Here is a 23,655-nt window from a genome sequence, read left to right as displayed (position 1 = left end):
TTGGACTAAGCACTATAAAAATAGTGAAGATAGCCTCCTCGTCCGCCTTTGCCCCTCCATTTTTTTGCAAGTTAACCTTTGTCTTGTGGTCATTGAACCCAATCGAGTTTATCCGCCTTTTGTTTCGGACGGCTGTTCACGACGTGGGGTGTGGATTGACGAAGTTGAAAGGACAAAGATGGTTGTAAATGGCAGTAAAAAGACATTCGATCCTTATTTTATTTATTTATTTTTTGGAAAAACCTTACTATAAAAATATACTATACTTTCATATCAACTTTTGATTATAATTATCGTAAAATTTAAGGCTTTTTATATTAGCATCCCACAAAATGTTGAATGCACCCCCACATTAAAATTTAATATTAAATGACTTATTTACCCCACTATGAATGACAATTTTGACCTTATTAGGTTTAAAAAATTTTAAAAAATTTAAATACACCCAAAATCACTTTTAGTGTATTATTCACGTTCTTAACTATCAAAACCCTCCCACCCTCCATCGTTGAACAAAACTCTAACCAATGAAACTACAAACATATTGATTGAGAAAAATTGCTTTTGATGAATGGACTGTTGAAGACTCTCTGAATCGATACCGACTTGAAGAAGAAGAAAAAGAAAAAACAAGGGTTGTTAAAGACACTTTGATTCAACTCCAACTTGAAGAAGAAGAAAAAGGTTGTTGAGGACTTTCCAACTTTCACCTACAAGTATAATTGCATTTTTTGTGGGACTGAGAAATGCGGCCATTGTGGAGCCAAAAATAATCACAAGGCGACACGTGGATTTTTGACAAAAAAAGACAAAACTACCCTTGAGGTATACCGGGATTCCTACGCGCAAGCAGCAAACAATTATCCCTCAACCAAGTCAAAAGTGCCCAAAATAGGTATCAACTTAAAACCTAATTTATTCATATATTTCCCATTTCATTATTTAGCTAATCAATTAGCTAAATAATATACTTATTTCTTTCATATTTCCTAAAATCATAATAATTGACTAATTAAGGGATTAATTACCTAATCAATCCCTTAATTATCAATTGAAACACCCATCCAAACCTAAAACTACTAAAATATCCGGCCAATCCCATCAAGAAAAGTAAACCATCTTATTCTCCACCTTTTCCACTATTTTCCCTTTCCAATTACCCTAATTAACTAGCCAATTAATTCCAAAAACCACCAAAACATTCATTTTATGTTTAATAGCCAAATAAATTGGCTAATTAAACCTAAATTAAACACAAAAACCCTAGCCAGCTCCTATCCCTATAAATATACTCTCATTCTCACCAAAAAAGCCAATTCCAACACTTTGGCAAAAATCCCAAAATTCTCTAAACACTTTTTCTCTCTAAATTCTAACTTTGGCATCGGAGGTTCTTCGGCCAAAGCCCCCCCCATTCATCGTGGGTGCGTGAGGCTCTTGGCCTTAACCTAAGGTATTAATTGTTTTGTAGGTGCAAAATTGTCCAAGATCAAGGAGGAAGAAATTTGCATCCATAAATTGGTGCTTTCATTGAGAGTAGAAATCCATACTCGTAGAAGACTCTCGCACAAAAAGGTTTTTTCTTTATTTTCTAGTCCATTTGAATATTTTTCATACGTTCTTATTATTAGAATTTTTTACTTGCAAAGGTTCTTTGATAAAACGTATAAGTAAAATATAATGGCTAGAAATTTAGAAAATTCCACAAGTGAAAATTCTAATGTTCAAGAAATGGGATTGCGGAGATCCGTGAGGCTAAATGCGACAATAAGTGGAGCAGCACCACCACCACGAGTTTCCACCATGGGAACCACCACGGTGGCTACCTCAGTAGCCACCCATGGCGAGGTCCATGGTGCCTTCACCACAGCTCGAGCCGTGCCATCCAAGGCTCACAGCACCAAGGCCACGACCCAAGTCGTGCCATCCAAGTTTGCACGGGCCCAGGCCCAAGCCTCGCATTCACATGCATCACATACTAACCAGCCTGCTCCTGCCAAGCAACCTGCTCTCGTGACCCAGCTTGCTCTCGATGAGCAGCCCACTTCCATGGTCCAGCCTGTTTCCGTCCAGCAGCCCACTACCGTGGCCCAGCTTGCTCCTGCCAAGCAGCCTGCTCTCGTGACCCAGCCTGCTCCCGACGAGCAGCCCACTCCTGTGGTCTAGCCTGCTTCCGTCGAGCAGCCCACTCTTGTGGCCCAGCCTACTCTTGCCAAGCAGCTTGCTCTCGTGACCCAACTTGCTCCCGACGAGCAGCCCACTCCCGTGGTCCAGCCTGCTTCCGTCGAGCAGCCCACTCTCATGGCCCAACCAGCTTCTGCCGAGCAGCCTGCTCTAGTGACCCATAATGTTCCCGACGAGCAGCCCACTCCCATGGCCCAGCCAGCTCCAATCGAGCAGCCCACTCTCACGACCCATCCTGCTCCAGTGGCTTTCCAAGCAGCCCAAGTCGGCCCAAGACTATTTCAACCAGACCTATCATCGAGCTGGGGGCATTTTTACCATATTTTTTCACAGATTTGACATTTCCCCACTCAAATCTATCGCCCCAAGTCTACCACCATTCCACTGCCTAAGGAGGTGCATTCCTTCCAAGCTCTTCCAATCCAAATGGTGAACAACACTTGTCTCGACAAGTCATAGAGTTGATGAGCGCCCTTGCACAACAGACAACCTTGGTGAATCAGCTTTTGCAACGCATCGGGATCCAACGTGCCCCGACGAGGTATCCCGAAGTAGGACAAGGGCAGACGGACCTTTCTAGCAGCGTCCCGGTAAGCAGCCACTCGACCAGCCACGAGCCGAACGTTTGGGCAGTGTACATTCCCGTCTTAGCGCGCGGAGGAGCATGCATTCTTGACTATGCCCACGGATGAGCATACATTCATGGTTGGGGTCATACTCCGATAATCAACATGAGCAACCTTCCGGGCAAAATATATATTCGCGGCTAAGCCCACAAGGAGCATCCTCCACCTTACATCAGAGTAGGCAGCACGACGGACGGAGAGAAGCAGTCACTCAATCCAGCTCAAGTTCAACCAGCAGCCTGCGAAGAACTCGCTCTCCTTCTAGGAACACACCACATGCACTGCATCCGCGGCATAGACGAGCCAAACACATTGAAGAGTAGCCTAGACCAACAAGTCATGACTGGAGGCAGCCGAGAGCTCCGCTACCCCAACAAAGGCAAATTCAGGAATAAGTAGAGAAACTCTTGACCAAGCGATTGCATGATTTCCAACGCAACGAGGTCACCGACGAGACACTACGACGAAACATGACCAATATAAGCAGGTCACCCTTCACGAACGAGATCGAGCAGACAGAGCCTCCACGCGAGTTCAGCATGTCATATTTCACATCTTTCAAAAGGGATGAAGACCCGGAGAGACACTTAAAGCGTTACCGAAGCACAATGATCCTTTATCGAAACAACGATGATCTCATGTGCAAGATATTCGCTACCACTCTACAAGGCGAGACGCAAGATTGGTTCTACACCCTGCCGCCACAATCCATCCGAAATTTCTACAAACTTTCTTTGGTTTTCACCAAAGAATATTCATCCTATCACTCGATAAAAAATAAGTCTGACCATTTGTTCGACGTCAAGAAGAACCCAAAGGAGTCGCTTCACGACTATGTGAGGAGGTTCAAAGTAGAGAAGGCAAAAATAATCGGATACAACGACTCGATAGCTAAAGCAGCCTTCCAAAAAGGACTTCCAGCAGACCACCCGCTATTTGAAAAATTGATCATGAAAGAAGATCTAATTATGGCAGACTCTTTTGCTTTGGCAGAGAAGCATGCACTTTGGGATGAGGCTCGCCAATGCACATTCAAGAACTTGAAGAAGTACCCGACATCACCTTCCTAGAAGCAGCGGAGGACTTATTCGCATGTTTGACGGTATCTAAAGTAGCAATAAGCTCTACCATCATGCGAGAAGAGCTGGGGGCCCGACTACCTGTATTCTACAGTTCAAAAGCTCTCCTCGATGCTATTAAAAATTCAAAAGCTAACTTTGGCGATAATTGTTGTAACCCAAAAGCTTAAGTTTTACCTTCAAACACCAAGTAGTCATCATCATGACGCACTATTCTGTCGAATATAAACCAGCGACGATAAAGGCGTAGACCCTGCCAGATACAAGTTTTTTGATGAACGCAGCAACTCGGCCCAACGACGCCCCGAAGGCAGCCGAGCACACTTTAGCCACATCTGCTTCCTCAATGGAGATTTCTGGCGTTTGCATGTCGACGGCGCATCCAACTACAAATGCTCGTGAGCAACCGTGGTTCTTGCCACCCCAGACGTTTCAATGCTCAAGTAGGCGATCACTCTAAGCTTCAAAACATTTAACAACGAAGCAGAGTACGAAGCCCCACTAGCAGGCCTTCGAATGACAAAAGACTTGGTGCTGAAAAAGCTTTTAATTCATTCCGAGTCATAGCTAATCACCAGCCAGACTACTAGGGGCAAAGGCATGATGATCGTGGCAACCGACTACTTCACCAATAAAAAAAGAAAATGGCCAGACGAACTCCAATGATGTCTATGGGCATATCGCACAACCAAAAGACGAGCAACCGAAAGGAGATGGCCACAAGCTTAGATCCGGTAGCATCAACTTCTCTCCAGCTACAACAAAATGGCCAAGATCTGGTAATTCCAGCCTGGAGATCTGGTCATATGAAAAACCTTCATCACTGCCAGCAGAAAAGGCTCCAAAAATATGGATCCCATCTAGGAAAGTCCGTACAAGATTAAGCAGAGTAGGTGGCAAGAACAATTACACCCTTGCCACCATAAAACGACAAAAAGATCGAAAAACAACGGAACGCCTACAATCTAAGAAAGTACCATGTGTGACCTCTCGCTACATCAAAGCCCGAAGACTCAAGCAGCTCGACGGGCACTACCTCACTAGCCGAGGATTATCCAGTTGTTATGTAGTTTTTTCCTTACATCTAAGTTCTCCTTCGTTTAACTTGTTTTTCAATGAGGAATTCAGAAGTAATCATGACTTGGCTTGGCTGCATGCTTAGAACAACTGATCACTCCTGCACTTCAAAAGAAGATCGCGCCCTTCTTAGGGACTTACCGCAAGAATTGCGCCCCCCGAGGGACCAACCATGTTCTCCAGTGCGAGAGGGTAAACTAATTGCTCTCCAACGCGAGAGGATAAACCAATTTCCCGACACCCATATGGGTCAGCTCTCCAAGAACGGGAGGATAAACTCTACACTCCGAATATCCAGACGTGGATGAGCTGGGCTGCCCTAGTATAACTAGATGCACGATGGCTTGCGTCGGGATTCCTAGAAGTAGCAGCAATGGTCTTTTTCAAGGCTTAGCGAACTGAAGGATTTTGGGTTTCTTGGCCTAATTCGTGGAGAACCGGGCCCTAGAGACGGAGAGGGCACATTACGCAGTACATCCGATGGACGGCTGCCCTGGAATCCTAAAGCTGCTACCGAGTGCACTAAGGTAGCCTACGGATTCCGGAAGATTGCCTACAGCTTGCCCTTCGAGCAGTAAAGTCGCACTAGACTTATAGAACCGCACATTCTTGTGAAAGGTTAAACAAGCTAGCACTCATATACAAAGTTTTATCCACTGCCGACATGCTACGTAGTCGATAAGCTTCACCTCTGCCAAGCGCGGAACAACCTACACCAAGTCCTAAAATGTTGTGATACTTGCTACGCAACCTACGAAATTGGAGAAACTCAAGGTTAACAGCCTAGTGGTTACGCGGACTTGTCTGCTTCTGTAAGTAAGGCATCCGGCTGCCAACCCAATGGCTAACAACTTTGCAAAAGTTCTATACCAACACCTACGGCTGCATAGGCTACGCGAGCTTGTCTGCTTATAAAAAAGTAGCATGCTTGCCACTGGTCTATCAAGTCTAAAGGTTAGGGCATGAACAAAAGAAGCAAAAATGAAGAAAAGCTAAGGAAAACATGTTTATAAACAACTAGCAAAGGCTGAAAGAGTTCAAGCAAAACAAAAGCTACAAGGAAAAAACAAAGAAAATCTTAAAGGCTACCTAGATGACTACACTTTAGCAGCCTGGACATCCCACGACTATTCGGTCGCCACACCTTCAGCAGCCGCGAAGCTCTTAGCAGCGGCATCACCCCCGATTGCTCCAGCCTAGGCACCAACTTCTCCAACTACTTCACCAATACCAACATGGACGCACTGCAGCTCATCCACTTCTTTCTTCAAACTTTCGTTGATCTTCAGTACACCTTGAAGTTCCAACACTTGGGGCTCAAGCCTATCGACGATTCTCTTGAAGTGGATCACTTGATTATAAACAGCAATCAACTTTTCATCATTTGCATAAGTAGCGAAATAAGTCTTTGGTTTTTTCTCAGCCAGCATCTCTTGAGCAGGCAGGGAATATCCATTTTTCCACCTTCACTTGCAGCAGGATCCACAACGGTGATTGGACGAGCTAATGCATCCGCCTTGATCCTATTCACCTCTTATTTTGGGAGCAGCCCACGTTTCTCCTGACGAAGAGAGTTAAAGTAACCAACGTTATTCGTGGTACCCAGCAGGGAAGTTCAACCCAACATTTCAGCAGCTCATGAGGTTCGCAACCTCTTCATTTCTCTCAATCACCTACCTAGCTCGCGTCATGTCCAAAAGCTCAAAAAGACATGAGCCATGTGACTCGCCTAGCACTACGCCACAGTGCCCGTGGCCCCAGCCATACAAGCTGCCCTTGGTTCTAGCCAAGTCGAGCAGCTTAAAGCAGTGGTCCCTGCCACAATACCTCATCGGCCCATGCCGAGCCGACTCCTGGCCCATGCCAGCCGACGTGCCGCATCACCTCGACGGCTGCCCCGAGGTAGCACCATCCAAAAAGAAGACAAGGAAAATTAATTTTTTCTTACCTCAGTGCGGCACGGAGAAGACGAAGAAATCAACGAAAGACGGTCATTTGCACGGGCAAGATGTAGAAGATTGCTAGAGAAGGGGGAACAAATATCCTCTAACTTTCTCTCTCTTGTTGGGTAGAATAAATCGCTCTCCAAAGTTGATTTAATAACTCACTTAAGGTGGACTTAAATAGGCTTTGAGAGAAATTTATTTCCCTTTCCTAGAAGGATCTAATTTCCATTTAAAGAGAGAATCAACATCAAAATAGGAAGCAGTCTTAAGTTTCTTAAAGCAAGAAAATCTCTACACCTGTTGCCTTTTCCTACAAGCAGCCCAACAGGTGTGGGGGCATTTGTGGAGCCAAAAATAATCACAAGGCGACACGTGGATTTTTGACAAAAAAAGACAAAACTACCCTTGAGGTATACCGGGATTCCTACGCGCAAGCAGCATGCAATTATCCCTCAACCAAGTCAAAAGTGCCCAAAATAGGTATCAACTTAAAACCTAATTTATTCATATATTTCCCATTTCATTATTTAGCTAATCAATTAGCTAAATAATATACTTATTTCTTTCATATTTCCTAAAATCATAATAATTGACTAATTAAGGGATTAATTACCTAATCAATCCCTTAATTATCAATTGAAACACCCATCCAAACCTAAAACTACTAAAATATCCGGCCAATCCCATCAAGACAAGTAAACCATCTTATTCTCCACCTTTTCCACTATTTTCCCTTTTTAATTACCCTAATTAACTAGCCAATTAATTCCAAAAACCACCAAAACATTCATTTTATGTTTAATAGCCAAATAAATTGGCTAATTAAACCTAAATCAAACACAAAAACCCTAGCCACCTCCTATCCCTATAAATATACTCTCATTCTCACCAAAAAAGCCAATTCCAACACTTTGGCAAAAATCCCAAAATTCTCTAAACACCCTTTCTCTCTAAATTCTAACTTTGGCATCGGAGGTTCTTCCGCCAAAGCCCCCCCATTCATCGTGGGCGCGTGAGGCTCTTGGCCTTAACCTAAGGTGTTAATTGTTTTGTAGGTGCAAAATTGTCCAAGATCAAGGAGGAAGAAATTTGCATCCACAGCCATGATTATAATGTTTGTCCATTATGCTATAAGGGTCGCCATCCTCGTGGACTTTGCCCATACATGAGGTTTGTCCCGAGAAACGTAACTATTGTTGGTGGGGGCTTTCGATTGGTTTGTTTGTTTTGCGGCCATGACAGGTTGCATGCTTTTAACATGTCATGTAGATACTGCGGAGTGGAAGGTCAACACATGTACTTTGAGTGCCCAATGCGGATACAAAATGAAACCCCTCCCACGACTCTAGGCCTTGCCACTTTCAGCTGATTTGAAATCTTTCGGCAAACTAAACGTTTAAATAGTTAGATTCAGTTTTTGAAAATTAAAAATGAATGTTATAAGATTTGAGAAATGTGGGGTGTATATAAAATGTGGGGTGCATGTATAGAATATAAGGGGTATATTGAGAATGTGGGGTGTGGAGTATTATGGGAAAATATGTGAGGTGTATTAAGATAATTTTTAAGTGAAAAAATAAATGTGAAATGTATTAAGTACGTGAGATTTATTTCAATAATTTGTGGGATGTTAATATAATAAGTCAAATTTAAAAGGTGATACATTATGTAGAAGTCCAAATTTTAATTAGTTTCTCAAATCTCCGGGTCGGCAACAATCCAAACAAATCTGAAGGCCGAAGCGGAAGTGAGCGAGAGACGACTAAAGGGAGACTCGGCAGGGACGAGTTCTTACATCGGAAGGGCCTAAATAAGCGTTACAAGAAAAAAATTTGACCCGCGTAAGTCTACCCTCGGCCAGTCCGGGTTTTCCCCCCGACCAAACAGAGAGAAAGCGGTGCCGGTGAGACCAGACCAGATCGGATGGCGGACGGAACTGCGCACTCGCGGTATGTGAAGCTGACGAAGGATCAAGCGCCGGCCGAGGACATTAAGCCCGGCGAGCTCAATCAGCCCATCGAAGTTCCCCAGGTTTCTCTCTCTCCCTCTCTCTAGTCGGATTCGTTGAAATATCTATTAATTTGACATGGGTTTGCTCTGAAAACTCCGCAGCTAATATCCCATTTGAATTGCATTTCGGTTCAAACTTGTGTTGGTGGGATTTGGTTTGTATAGTTGAATTTTACCATTTTTTTTATGTATTTCTGATTAGAAGGTCTTTGAGGGATTGAGGAAATTAGTTGATTTGTAATTTTTTGCTTATGGTGTGGAATTTTCAGGGATTTTTTTTTTTTGTATAATGCCATTTCTGCGATAAGAGGCAATCAGATTTTTGAAGTCATGATTAAACCCTCTTTGGTACATCAAAGATCTAAGATTTTTGTAGCTTTCGAACAAAAAGGAGTACATGGTTTTGGCTACAACTTGAATGTGGTTGATAAATTACATTTGTAGAGTAGGTTTATGGGGTAGATGGTGATGAATTTGTGAATTTTACATGTGGCGTTGTTTCCGTTGGAGGATTGTAATTTTAAGTCGTTGGATCGGATGAGGATGTGATTTGGCAACTGATCTTGTGTGTTATGGGCCAGTTGAATGTTCACAGGTGTCACGAATGCGGACAGCCTTTACCCGATAGCTATCAGCCCCCTGGAGATGAGCCTTGGACAACCGGAATTTTTGGCTGTGCTGAAGATAGAGAAAGTTGTAAGTTGATATGGGAAATATCTTTTCCATTCTCGTACAGCGATATGGTATTGAGTTTATGGGAACTACCTTTGGTTTCCATTAAGTTAGATACTTTTTCTTTTTCGGGGGATTTGGCGTCCCGCTGAGCTTGCCTCATAAGCAAAGCCCAAAGCCCTCATTTTAGGGTTTTTCTCACAAATATGCAACTCTAGCAAAGCATGTGTTAATTCTATGAGGTTTATGTCTATATTCGATAAGATACCTTCTTCCTTTCGATTTTTCTGGGGGATTTTGCGTCTCTTGGAGTTTTTCACTGGAATATGGAATGCTCAGAACAAGCTTTCATGCTTGCTTCTTAAAATTTTGAAATTTAACTCTAGCATTGCTCTCTTCCATGAATGCCGCCTCTGATTTTATGAAGTAGGATGTTTCTGCCTATTCAATTGATTGACCATAGCCTTGTGATTGATAAGCATGAACGTCTTTGCCATTGCTACTGTGTATCTAGACTCTAGTTCCAGTAATTCGTTTTCTGCAATATAAAAACATGGTCTACTGATAACACCATGCCCATGCCTTTTGTTACCTCTTCAGGCTTGACAGGGTTATTTTGTCCATGTGTTCTGTTTGGGCGCAATGTTGAGAGCCTAAGAGACGATACCCCTTGGAACAGACCATGCATTTGTCATGCCGTTTGTATTGAAGGTGGTATGGCTCTTGCAGCATTAACTGCAATCTTCCATGGCATTGACCCAAGGACTTCATTTCTTATTTGCGAGGGTCTGTTATTTTCTTGGTGGATGTGTGGGGTATATACAGGTCTTGTCCGGCAATCCTTGCAGAAGAAGTATCATCTACAGGTAATTTTTGTCATCCGCACCTCAAATTTATGTCATGTTGAATATATTTTCTTAACTGAAGCTGCAGAATGCTTAATTGCATTGTTGACTGCAGAACTCGCCGTGTGACCCATGCTTGACACACTGCTGCTTGCACTGGTGCGCCTTGTGCCAAGAGCACAGGGAGATGAAGGGACGCCTCTCGGACAATGCTGTGATGCCAATGACCGTCGTCAACCCACCCCAAGTTCAACAGATGAAGTCTGCTGACGACAACCAGGACTCCGCTTCACCATCCTCTACCAACAACAATGGCCACACAGATATGGAGATGCAGGCATTGTAAGATTTACGCAAAGCATCATTTCACTAGGGTTTTATGTGTGTGAGCTGCCGCCGCATACACGGGAAGTCGTCTATACAGTTGCTTAATATTAATCTATATAAACCTCAGTCTATATATAGTCTTAATTCTTTTCCATTGGAGAGATCGTTAATTTTTAAAGTTTATGGCTTCAATATGCAAGCGATGAAAGGCTTTCCCTTTTATTTCCTTTCTTTCAATTTTTTCAAACGATGTGATGGTCCTTCGAAGGACTTTTATGCAACAGGGGACACAATTGTATCTCAAATCAATCATGCATTGCACTTAAAAAACGTGTTCATGCATGTTTTGAGATATCATCGTAGTTGTTCTGATTGTACGTAAGTTTGTCTTGAGTGGACCAAGCTCGAAGAAGAGATCAGCAATAACCTCTTGAATGAACTAACATTAACCCCCGATTTGATGGGGAAATTGACGATGAAAGCAAATTAATACGTTTTAAAATTAAGAGGGTCACAACCCAATCGCTAATTTTCCTTAATTACATGATTGATTTCTTTGAATAAATAATAATTATTGATTCTTGCTTTTATTTCGGCAATAATTAAAGGATAGTGCTATTCACATCCATTTTTATCTTTAACATACCACCCTTGTTAATTTTTTGCAATTTATCATTGATTTGAAGGCCGAAATTTGAAAGATGTGTGAAAAATAAAAATTGGCGTATGGATAGCACTACCCTAATTAGGCCTCGTTTGGCAGCTGGGACTATACTAACTATTTCAGTCGGATAGGATAAATAGTCATCGGATAGTACTAACTAAATTAGTCAGGCATTTGGTGTAATATCGGACTAAAATCTGACTATTTAATACTGTGTTTGATATTTTACTGGATAAATCGTACTGTTATTATTTTTGTGAAAAACAATTTCCATCAGTGCTGAACCCATCGTAGCTGAGCCTTGAACCCACCAAAACAAACACCCAACATCTCCAGACTCTCATCAGTCACCGTCATCCTCTTCAGCCGAAGCTCCTCCAGCAACGAGTACTCGGCGGCGAACGCCTCCAGCCACGACCGGACATCGAAGCCCCAATGGTCGGGGACCAGATTGAAGTCCGTGAACCGCGGATTCGAATACGAGATTTGAGAGAGTTGAAATTGAAAAAATGGAAAAGATTTTAAGTTTTGAATTTTTTAATGGTGGGATGTGGCATTGACATGAAGATGAAAGCTTTGGATGAAGAGAGAGATGAACGTGAAGATTTGAGGAGAGAGAAGGCCAACCCACAGACCTTTGCGTATTAGAAAATGAATAAAAAGGAAAAGAAATTGATAGAATAATTCTCAGAAGAGGTTGTTTTGAACCTTGTTTGTGCAGATTTCACCATAATTGAAAACCCAGAAGCAAAAAATTGGAGAAAATGAAGAAATCGATATGAAATCTCTTGTGGAGTCCTGGGTTTCGGCTGGCTGTTCTTCCTTCTTGGGCTCCTCTGTCACCGGAGCCTCTGCTGGCGGTTGGGATAGAGGGAGGGAGAAAGAGCGGCAGTACCTAGGTTATGGTTGATAAGGAGTTCACAGTGCGCTGGAGAAGAGAGGGTCGAAGAAAAGTGGACGCCCGACTAATTATACCAACCGATAGGGGAGGATAACTAAGCGGGTATGGGCTGTATTAAATTGGTGGAACCGGATTGTTTTATCCGGTGGTTATTTAATACAAACGGACACCAAACATCGTACTATCCGGTGCCTTATACGATGTGCCAAACGAGTCCTTAGTAAATTAAATCCCCACAGGGACCCTTGTGTTTCGTTTCTTCGATGGCCAGAGAATTTTCTCACGGTGGTGGTGGGTACGCCGAGCAAAAGCACGCGACGGAGAACCCACCACCTTGTTCTGAACTTTCTACGTTGCCATCGACTACCCCTGCTGCTTCTACAGAATCCGGCGACGCGGCGGCGAAGACTGGGGCGGAAGATGTCCTTTATGGTGAAGACTACGTGGGTGATTTTATGTACAGCCTCGCTCCTTGCCGCCGGCCCCCTTTCCTTAGTAAGTTAAATATAGGCATATTCTGTAAAAGTCCAAATTTTAATTTTTTTTAATTATTTTCTCAAATTTCCGGGTCGGCAAATCCAAAGAAATCTGAAGGCCGAAGCGGAGTGAGCGAGAGTCTACTCTCGGCAGGACCTGTATAAGCGTTCGAAAGCTACGAAAGTCTTACATCGGAAGGGCCTAAATAAGCGTTACAAGAAAAAAAAGTTGACCCGCGTAAGTCTACTCTCGGCCAGTCCGGGTTTTCCCCCCAACCAAACAGAGAGAAAGCGGTGCCGGAGAGACTAGACCAGATCGGATGGCGGACGGAACTGCGCACCCGCGGTATGTGAAGCTGACGAAGGATCAAGCGCCGGCCGAGGACATTAAGCCCGGCGAGCTCAATCAGCCCATCGAAGTTCCCCAGGTTTCTCTCTCTCCCTCTCTCTAGTCGGATTCGCTGAAATATCTATTAATTTGACATGGGTTTGCTCTGAAAGCTCCGCAGCTAATATCCCATTTGTTTTCCTGTATGATTTTGTATGAATTGCATTTCGGTTCAAACTTGTGTTGGTGGGATTTGGTTTGGATTGTTTAATTTTACCTTTTTTTTATATATTTCTGATTAGAAGGTCTTTGGGGATTGAGGAAATTAGTTGACTTGTATTTTTTTTTTATGGTGTGGAATTTTCAGGGATTTTTTTTTTGAAACTTTAGCAAAAAGCACTTGGTACTGTTCACTTTAACGAAAAATCACATTTTTACACTAAAAAATCAATCCTGGTACTATTCACTTTACCCTTTATTTTGTCTTTATTATTAAAACTCAGTTTTCAAGTCATTTTTCATTAGTTTTTCATTTTTTTTTTGTATAATGCCATTTCTGGGATAAAAGGCAATCAGATTTTTGAAGTCATGATTAAACCGTTTTTGGTACAACAAAGCATTGTTCAGATCTAAGATTTTCGTAGCTTTCGAACAAAAATGAGTACATGGTTTTGGCTACAACTTGGATGTGGTTGATAAATTACATTTGTAGTGTAGGTTTATTGGGGTAGATGGTGATGAATTTGTGAATTTTACATGTGACGTTGTTTCCGTTGGAGGATTGTAATTTTAAGTCGTCGGATCGGATGAGAATGTGATTTGGCAACTGATCTTGTGTGTTATGGGCCAGTCGAATGTTCACAGGTGTCACCAATGCGGACAGCCTTTACCCGAGAGCTATCTGCCCCCTAGAGATGAGCCTTGGACAACCGGAATTTTTGGCTGTGCTGAAGATAGAGAAAGTTGTAAGTTGATATGGGAAATATCTTTTTGATTCTCATACAGCGATACGGTATTGAGTTTATGGGAACTACCTTTGGTTTCCATTAAGTTAGATACTTTTTTTTTTCTGGGGATTTGGAGTCCCGCTGAACTTGCCTCATAAACAAAGCCCAAGGCCCTCACTTTAGGGTTTTTCTCACAAATATGCAACTCTAGCAATGCATGTGTTAATTCTATGAGGCTTATGTCTATATTTGATAAGATACCTTCTTCCTTTCGATTTTTCTGGGTGATTTTGCGTCTCTCGGAGTTTTTCACTGGAATATGGAATGCTCAGAACAAGCTTTCATGCTTGCTTTTTAAAATTTGAAATTTAACTCTAGCATTGCTCTCTTCATTGAATGCTGCCTCTGATTTTATCAAGTAAGATGTTTCTGCCCATCCAATTGATTGACCATAGTCTTGTGATTGATAAGCATGAACGTCTTTGCCCTTGCTACGGTGTATCTAGACTCTAGTTCCAGTGATTCGTTTTCTGCAATATAAAAACACAGTCTACTGATAACACCGTGCCCGTGCCTTTTGTTACCTCCTCAGGCTTGACAGGGTTATTTTGTCCATGTGTTCTGTTTGGGCGCAATGTTATGAGCCAAAGCGTAAGCGATGAGACCCCTTGGCACAGACCATGCATTTGTCATGCTGCTTGTGTTTGTATTGAAGGTGGTATGGCTCTGGCAGCATTAACTGCAATCTTCCATGGCATTGACCCATGGATTTCACTTTCTATTTGCGAGGGTCTGTTATGTTCTTGGTGGATGCGTGTGGTATTTACAGGTCTTGTCCGGCAAGCCTTGCAGAAGAAGTATCATCTACAGGTAATTTTTTGTTATCTGTATGCTGCTGAAGCTGCTGAATGCTGAATTGCGTTGTTGACTGCAGAACTCACCGTGTAACCCATGCTTGACACACTGCTGCTTGCACTGGTGCGCCTTGTGCTAAGAGCACAGGGAGATGAAGGGACGCCTCTCGGACAATGCTGTGATGCCAATGACCGTCGTCAACCCACCTCAAGTTCAAGAGACGAAGTCTGCTGACGACAACCAGGACTCTGCTTCACCATCCTCTACCAACAATAGTGGCCACACCGATCTCCAGATGCAGGCGTTGTAGGATTTAACCAAAGCATCATTTCACTAGGATTTTATGTGTGAGCTATCGCCGCATACACGGGACGTCGCCTATACAATTGCTTAATATTGATCTATATAAACCTCAGTCTATATATATAGCATGTACCCGTAATCGGAATCAATTTACGGAATTGGATTCCGATTGCGGGATACACCTTTGTTTAAGTAATCTTGGGAAATTAAAATACATGTGGGGTCCACCCGCATTAAGGAATCCAACTCCTAATTTTGGAGGAATTAGACTCCTTACATGAGGGAGGTATTTCAATTCCTTGAGACTTGAGGGATCCGGAATGGATTTTTTCTACCAATGATGCACTCACTTGTTTTTTATTATCTCAATATTACCCTTCATTTGACATTCATTATGTCATCTTTTAATAAATAAATAAAACCTATTTATATATTTTTATATAGATGAATTTTATTATATAAGTTTAATTAAGAATTTAATTTAATTAATTAGTATGAATAATTTATTTATGTAAGGGCAATTTAATAATCAACCTAGTTTTCATTCCGATTGAAGTGAATTAGTAAACAACTTTTATGGACTCAATATTATTCTTGCCATCTTTTAATAAATAAATAAAACCTATATATATATTTTTATATAAATGAATTTTATTATATAAATTTAATTAAGAATTTAATTTAATTAATTAGTATGAAAATAATTTATTCATGTAAGGGTAATATAGTAATCAATCTAGTTTTCATTCCGATTGAAGTGAATTAGTAAACAACTTAGATGGACTCAACATCATTTCTACTCCAATTCCAGACAGTTTTAGTAAACAACTTCAACAGGAATCTAATTCTGATTCCACCTCATTTCAATTCTTTCTCAATTCAATTCCTCCTCAATTCAATTCTTCTCAATTTGATTACGGATTAGTAAACGCGCCCTATTTTTTTCCATTGCAGACTTGTAGTGAGGATTGGCTTGGAGACGTTAATTTAAAAAGTTTGTGGCTTCGATATGCAGGCGATGGAAGGCTTTCCCTTTTATTTCCTTTCTATTTAATTTTTTTTTTCAAATGATGTGAGGGTCATGCGAAGGACATTACGCAATTGTATGTCAAATCAATCATGCATTGCACTTAAAACACGCATTTGTGCATGATTACTTTGAGATATCACCGTAGTTGTTCTCATTGTACGTAAGTTTGTCTTGAGCAGAACAAGCTCGAAGAAGAGATCAGCAATAACATCTTGAATGAACTAACATTAACCCCTGATTTGATGGGAAAATTGACGATGAAAGCAAATTGATACGTTTTTTAAAATTAAGAGGGTCACAACCCAATTGAACATAGATAAGGCAAATCAGGAGGCACTAAATTTACGAGGCATTGCTAATTTTCCTTTTTTTTTTTTTTTTTTTTTAACAATCGATATTTACTACACTAAGAGGAGGGGGTGGGCTTAGCCTCACAATGGGCTAATCGCCTTTGGCGAGAGTTGAACCTAAGACCTCTCACTAATCAGTGAAGAGAAATACCACTAGACCGTAGTACTAGTGGCAATTTTCCTTAAATTATATGATTGATTTCTTTGAATAAATAAATTATTATTGATTCTTGCTTTTATTTCGGCAAAAATTAAAGGATAGTGCTATTCACACCCATTTTTATCCTTTTCACATTCTTGTTAATTTTTTGCAATTGATCTTCTTAAATTCATTGATCCGATGGCCGAAATTTGAGGTGTATGAAAAGTAAAAATAGGTGTGTAACAACCCGTCTATGAATTTACAGAACGAAAGGATATTTTGGTAAGTTCACCTTGTTTGGGCTAGATATTTTAATTTGTTGCTTTTGGGTCTTATTATGTGCGCCTAAGGGGGCCCACTGCTTTTGGGTTTGTTCCCCCAGCCCCAATCTCTCTTCACCTCTCATTCTCTCCCCACTTTCTCTCCCTCTCTCTGAAACTCCTAACCCTCTCTCACTCTCGGACCTTTCTCCCCCGAGCTCTTTCTCTTTGTGCTCTCCCCTTTCCGACGACCCACACACGCCAACCTTCGAACCCAAGACCCAGACACCAACCCTTGAACCCAAGACCAAGAGGGTAGCACCATGGAAACCGGTGCAAGAGCTTGGAGAACCCGGCAAGTCCCAACGGCTTCGAGTCGATTTTCAGCCAACCCCTGCCACTACTTGGGAAACAAAAACTAAAATCCTAATCTACGTTCTTTAAACTTAATTTTGGTGGGTGGATCGAGTCCTAGGGTGGAGAATCGGAGTTGAATGGAGCTCGGGAAGCTCCAGCTTCATTCTCCGTCGAGTTTGGCCAACCCGACCTGAAAATGGGTCAAACTCAGACCTAACTAAACTGGCCCAGGTTTTTGGGCCATGGACTTCGGCCCAAACCCTAAACTTTATAACCCGAAGCCCAACCCTTTAAGCTATGAACCCAAACCCAGGCCCTTGGGCCATGGAAACCCTCGGCCAAGCCCAGTTGCCTCGGTCCAACCTAGGCCCAAACCCTTTGAATCCAGCCCAATCGTGAGGCCTAACCCAGAGAACCCAGAACCCATAACTAGACCCGACCCGGATCCGGCCCAAACCCAGTTGGATCCCAGACCCTTAGCCTCGCGTGGGCGCGCGTGAGCGTCTGTCCTGGCCAGCGCGTGGAGCACATGCGCCTCCACCGGAGGTACTGTGCTCTGCCGTCCACGACAGCGCCAACGACTTTTTCGGCCAAGTTTCCAACGACCCATCTTGGAGCATGGCCGTCGGGGCCGCCACCTTGCGACGGCGCGTGGGGGTACCCGAGGTCCCCCTTTATGTTTTTCGATGTCCTGAATCCGTTTCCAATGTCCGTTTTCCTAAATTCAATTGTTTGAGTAGAGTTTTATTAATTGGACCCTTTATGTGCTTAGGTGCAATTGTTTGGGGCATTTCAGTCTTCACTAGTTTGCATGGCTCTTCGACGGTGAAGTATCTATGAGTGGACCCCTTCTAAAATGCATATTTTACTACTAGAAATGCATACATGAAATACATGATTTAATGGTTATGTTTTTTGAGTAAATTAGATTTACATTTTATGAGATATCATGCTTTACTGAGAATATTTTGGAATTCCATGCTTTATCGATTTTACATTCTTTGTAGTATATATGATTGATGACTATATACTATGAAGATGTTTTATTATATGGTATTTGAGCTATTGAGCTCTGTTGAGATATATATATATATATATATATATATATATTGGAAATATTATATTCAATGATTTTGGTGCTTATCTAGTGGTCATTGTTCTGCCTACGGACAAAGATATTATATATTGCCTTCGGGTGGGTGTTGTAGGACCCTACGGGCGAATGATATTTATATTGCCTTCGGGTGGGTGTTGTAGGAGCCTATGGGCGAATGATACTTATACTGGCTACGGCCGGGCGTTTGTAGATGGCTTTGGCCGGAAGATACTTATTTATGGCTAAGACCGAGCGTTGGTAGATGGCTTCGGTTGGAAGATATTTATATTGGCTTCGGCCATGAGATGTAGTGCTTACGGGCGGAAGATCCTACCTACGGGCGAATGTTCTGCCTACGGGCGAATGATCTGCCTACGTGCGAATGTCCTGCCTACGGGCGAATGATACTGCCTTTGGGCGATATTGATACCACTATTTAGCACACTCTATATAATATATGTTTTATGAAAGGTTTTATGGCATGCTAGGGTTTTCGGAAAACCTATTACTTACTACGCTATTGAGTTTTCATAAACTTTGGGGGTTAGTACTTTGTGATTAACTGTTTTAGTACTACTTGTATATCAACTTGGTCCACTCATGTTTTGTTTTGCGTCCCCTCATGACTTAGAATCGAGGCGTACAATTCCGGTGTCAAGGTACTCCCGCATCGGCATATTCGAGTCCTCTCGGTGTAGGACTCATCCATTTACTCATTCAATTTTATATTATTTCCTTTATAGTGTCTTGGTTTAGTTGTATACTTTGAACACGTTCCTCATTTGCATTTTTAATTATATTTAAATGTCTATAAGTTTTATTTTTATTCATTGTTCTCATGCATGTTAGTATGGTTTTGTCACCTTCGGGTGTTGGCCAGCACGTGCCTACCCTAGTGTTTGGAGGATATCAAGATCAGGCATGTGAAGGTGTATGGATAGCACTACCCTAATTAAATTGGCAACGTTCCACGTGTTTCTCCATCTTCCACATAATAATTAGGTCATATTTTTTGGATTTTTATCTCTAATGGTAATTTGGTATCAAAATCTCTACTGAAAAAGAACATGGCATATGATTCATAACAAAGTGGATAATCACGTATTAATTAATTCTAATTATAAGTGTGTTTAATTTGCCGCGTTAGATTAATCTCTCTTTTAGCTGGCAATTGCCAAACAACAAAGTATAAACATAAAAGACTAATTTCATTTTAGTAGCCAAGTTCTAACAGGATTAGGAAAAGAAAAAAAAACTATATATCTGGACTCTTTAGTATATTAAATCCCCACAGGAACCTATGTTTTCTCGTTTCTTCGATAGCCAGAGAATTTTCTCACCGTGGCGGTGGGTACGCCGAGCAAAAGCACGTGGCGGAGAACCCACCACCTTGTTCTGAACTTTCTACGTTGCCATTGACTACCCCTGCTGCTTCTACAGAATCCGGTGACGCGGCGGCGGAGACTGGGGCGGAAGATGTCCTTTATGGTGAAGACTACGTGGGGGATTTTATGTACAAAGAAGATGATCTGGAGCAGGACATGAGGAGGGAAGTAATATGTAGCGCTGAAACAAAGAGACATGCGTCGTTTGCTGGTTGTTTGGAGTTCTTGAAGATTATTTGCTGCCTCAAATTTTAAGATCTTGAGTTAGATTTACAGCGTTATTAGGGGTGAGGATCGGAGATCAAGAAATACCAAAGAGCGACCGTTTTCGTTACCTAGGATCTATCTTGCAAAAGAACGGAGAATTAGATGGAGATCTCAACCATAGAATACAAGCTGGATGGATGAAGTGGAAGAGTGCATCCGGCGTGTTGTGTGACCGCCGTATGCCATTGAAGCTCAAGGGAAAATTTTATAGGACGGCAATAAGGCCGGCGATGATGTATGGCACAGAATGTTGGGCGGTGAAACATCAACACGTACACAAAATGGGTGTAGCGGAGATGAGGATGCTTCGTTGGATGTGTGGGCACACGAGAAAGGATAAGATTAGGAATGAGGATATCCGGGGTAAAGTAGGAGTAGCCGAAATTGAAGGAAAGATGAGAGAAAATCGGTTACGGTGGTTTGGACATGTGCAAAGAAGGCCTACTGACGCTCCGATTAGAAGATGCGACTATGGGACAGAGGTTCAGGGCCGAAGGGGTAGAGGAAGACCTAGGAAAACTTTGGAAGAGACTCTAAGAAAAGACTTAGAGTACTTGGATCTAACGAAGGACATGACACAGGATCGAGCACAATGGCGTTCTAAGATTCATATAGCCGATCCCACTCAGTGACTTGGATTTTCCAAGTCTCCAACCAAGAAGTTTTCCTCACTCGGGAACTTAAGGGAACACTACCCCAACCTACATGCTCCACTCAGAAAGCTTCAACATACAAGCTTCAACAAAAGAAAATTTAAAGAACTTAGCGAAGAAGGCTTTGGTGTATTTAACACAATACGTTGAAATGAAGGAAAGCTTATTTATTGATATCCCCGATAAGCTACAAATATGTACATATACATGAGTCAAAATAAACACACAAGAGGGAGCCTTCACAAAGGTTGCTTAGGAGAAGTCTCAGCAGTCGGTAGAGCCCCAGAAAGAGAAGGCACCGGAGGGGGATCATTTGGAGCCTCAGTACTGGACAGAACCCTAGAAGGAGGAGGCATCAGAGGTTGATCATTTGGAGCTTCATTACGCGGTACAGCCCCAGAAGACGAAGGCAATAAATGCCTTTGGAACAAACCCACAAATCTCTGATGATCAAGTAAAACCTGACCATCAGTTTCCTTCATCTGGTCAAGCTTCCTCTTCATGTTTGTAGCATAGTCATGTGCGAGCCGGTGCAATTGTTTATTCTCATGCTTGAGCCCTCTAATCTCCTGTTTGAGACTCATCACTTCAGCCGCCAATGATTCAACTTGGCGGGTTCGAGCAAATAGGCGTTGGGCCATATTAGACACAGAACCTGCACACTGAACACTGAGAGCCAGCGAATCCTTAACAGCTAACTCATCAGACCGTTTGGAAAGTAGTCTGTTATCTTTGGGAGTGAGAAGGTTCCTGGCCACCACCGCAGCGGTCATATCATTCTTCATCACGGAATCCCCAACGGTAAGAGGACCAGTTGAGGAGACGAAGGATGGGCGCCATATGTTGTCTGGAGAAGGCGGGGCTGCCTCTTCAACAAGGTTCAAGTCAAAACGACGGTCGGAGGGGCCAGACATTTTCAAAGGTGTTGAAGAGAGAAGAGGTCGGACAAATCAAGATCTTAGAAGTGCAAGAATGAAGCTTCTACTGGTGGAGATTCAAGTGTGCTTTGGAACTTAATGCCAGCCTCTATAAAAATCTGCACTCGACGGAGCTTCAGAAATCAAAGAGGCGCCTGCTCAGAAATCGAAGAGGCGTTTGCTTTCTCAAAAGTTGGGCTGCTTAGAGATCACGAGGGTTGATCTCAGAAATCGAAGAGCCGTTTGCTTTCTCAAAAGTTGGGCTGCTCAAAGACCACGAAGGCCGATCTCAGAAATCGAAGAGGCGCTCGCTTTCTCAAAAGCTGGGCGCCCTAGAGACCACGAGGGCCGATCTCAGAAATCGAAGAGGCACCTACTTTTCCAGCCTTGTCAGCACCTGTCACACGCACACTCAGCTTTGCGGAAATTATGGGCATTCTGTCAAAGACTTCTGGGGAAGTAGAAAACACATGAATCTTACTGTTCAATCACCCACTTCCCACACGCAACAATAGCTCATGGGTACCACAGATAACTTTGCCAAAGTTCTCTGCCAAAGTTGAGCACGTGAAGCTTGCAGCTCCCACTACATCGCTCTGACCAAGAAGGGTAAAAGAATAGCAAAGAAACAGCACTAACAAAGTTTAGACCCATAAATTTTGAAGGTCTAGCTACCATATTATTACCCACAAGGGTAAAGGAACAGTAATACTGCTGGATAATTGGAAAGTCCATGTATGTCAACCTCTGTGCTTCGTGGCAAGGTAGACTAGCAAACATGCCCAACCTTTACTCACATTCGAGAAAACACTCCCAATAAGATTGCTTGCTCCAAAATCGAAGAGGCACCGTCCTCCGAATCTAAAGAGCCAGACTCCCAACATGACTACTTTCTTAAAAATCGAAGAGAGGGTAAAGGAACAGTACCATTGCTGGATAATTGGAAAGTCCCTGTGTGTCAACCTCTGTGCTTCGTGGCAAGGTAGACTAGCAAACATGCCCAACCTTTACTCACATTCGAGAAAACACTCCCAACAAGATTGCTTGCTCCAAAATCGAAGAGGCACCGCCCTCCGAATCTCGAGAGCCACTTTCCCAACATGATTACTTTCTCAAAAATCGAAGAGACACTGCTCCCCGAATCTCGAGAGCCAGACCCCCAGCATGATTGCTTTCTCAAAAATCGGTGAGGCACCGTTCTCCGAATCAATCGAAGAGGCGCTCGCTTTCTCAAAAGCTGGGCTGCTCAGATACCACGAGGGCCGATCTCAGAAATCGAAGAGGCATCTACTTTTCTAGCCTTGTCAGCACCTGTCACACGCACACTCAGCTTTGCAGAAATTATGGGCATTCTGTCGAAGACTTCTGGTGAAGTAGAAAGCACATGAATCTTACTGTTCAATCACCCACTTCCCACACGCAACAATAACTCATGGGTACCACAGATCACTTTGCCAAAGTTCTCTGCCAAAGTTGAGCACGTGAAGCTTGCAGCTCCCACTACATCGCTCTGACCAAGAAAGGTAAAAGAATAGCAAAGAAACAGCACTAACAAAGTTTAGACACATAAATTTTGAAGGTCTAGCTACCATATTATTACCCACAAGGGTAAAGGAACAGTACCACTGCTGGATAATTGGAAAGTCCCTGTGTGTCAACCTCTGTGCTTCGTGGCAAGGTAGACTAGCAAACATGCCCAACCTTTACTCACATTCGAGAAAACAGTCCCAACAAGATTGCTTGCTCCAAAATCGAAGATGCACCGTCCTCCGAATCTCGAGAGCCAGACTCCCAACATGACTACTTTCTCAAAATCGAAGAGAGGGTAAAGGAACAGTACCATTGCTGGATAATTGGAAAGTCCCTGAGTGTCAACCTTTGTGCTTCGTGGCAAGGTAGACTAGCAAACATGTCCAACCTTTACTCACATTCGAGACAACACTCCCAACAAGATTGCT

General features: G+C 42.6%; 2 protein-coding genes, 1 long non-coding RNA gene and 1 pseudogene across 3 annotated transcripts in view; 3 read left to right on the top strand and 1 right to left on the bottom strand.

Moving 5' to 3' along the window:
* The first annotated feature begins 8,596 nt into the window (after window positions 1–8,596).
* LOC126629604 (cell number regulator 6-like) lies at window positions 8,597–10,988 on the top strand. The gene is made up of 4 exons (XM_050299681.1): window positions 8,597–8,943; window positions 9,504–9,618; window positions 10,195–10,460; window positions 10,555–10,988. Exons 1-4 carry the CDS (start codon window positions 8,836–8,838, stop codon window positions 10,783–10,785), a joined length of 720 nt encoding a protein of 239 aa, XP_050155638.1. The 5' UTR covers window positions 8,597–8,835; the 3' UTR covers window positions 10,786–10,988.
* Window positions 10,989–12,538: 1,550 nt separating this feature from the next.
* LOC126629603 (cell number regulator 6-like) lies at window positions 12,539–15,632 on the top strand (annotated as a pseudogene).
* A 5,081-nt stretch (window positions 15,633–20,713) lies between these two features.
* Window positions 20,714–22,148, bottom strand: LOC126630654 (uncharacterized). Its single transcript, XM_050300812.1, has one exon. It carries the CDS (start codon window positions 21,692–21,694, stop codon window positions 21,020–21,022), a length of 675 nt encoding a protein of 224 aa, XP_050156769.1. The 5' UTR covers window positions 21,695–22,148; the 3' UTR covers window positions 20,714–21,019.
* Window positions 22,149–22,696: 548 nt separating this feature from the next.
* The window catches only part of LOC126630659 (uncharacterized), a 37,770-nt gene continuing 36,811 nt past the window's right edge, over window positions 22,697–23,655 (top strand). The window contains exon 1 of the long non-coding RNA XR_007626061.1: window positions 22,697–23,592. This is a non-coding gene — a long non-coding RNA (uncharacterized LOC126630659). The remainder of the gene's footprint in view (window positions 23,593–23,655) is intronic.

Source organism: Malus sylvestris, chromosome 7 (assembly GCF_916048215.2).
Source record: "Malus sylvestris chromosome 7, drMalSylv7.2, whole genome shotgun sequence".
In the NCBI taxonomy this organism is placed as follows: Eukaryota; Viridiplantae; Streptophyta; class Magnoliopsida; order Rosales; family Rosaceae; genus Malus; species Malus sylvestris.
This window is presented reverse-complemented; position numbering and strand designations above follow the sequence as displayed.

Excerpts from the sequence above, each read along its gene's own strand:
- LOC126630654 (XM_050300812.1), bottom strand. The coding sequence starts at position 21,694 with ATGTCTGGCCCCTCCGACCGTCGTTTTGACTTGAACCTTGTTGAAGAG.
- LOC126629604 (XM_050299681.1), top strand. The coding sequence starts at position 8,836 with ATGGCGGACGGAACTGCGCACTCGCGGTATGTGAAGCTGACGAAGGAT. Across the intron at positions 9,619-10,194 it reads TGCTGAAGATAGAGAAAGTT|GCTTGACAGGGTTATTTTGT; the intron begins GTAAGTTGATAT and ends TTACCTCTTCAG. Across the intron at positions 10,461-10,554 it reads AGAAGAAGTATCATCTACAG|AACTCGCCGTGTGACCCATG; the intron begins GTAATTTTTGTC and ends TGTTGACTGCAG.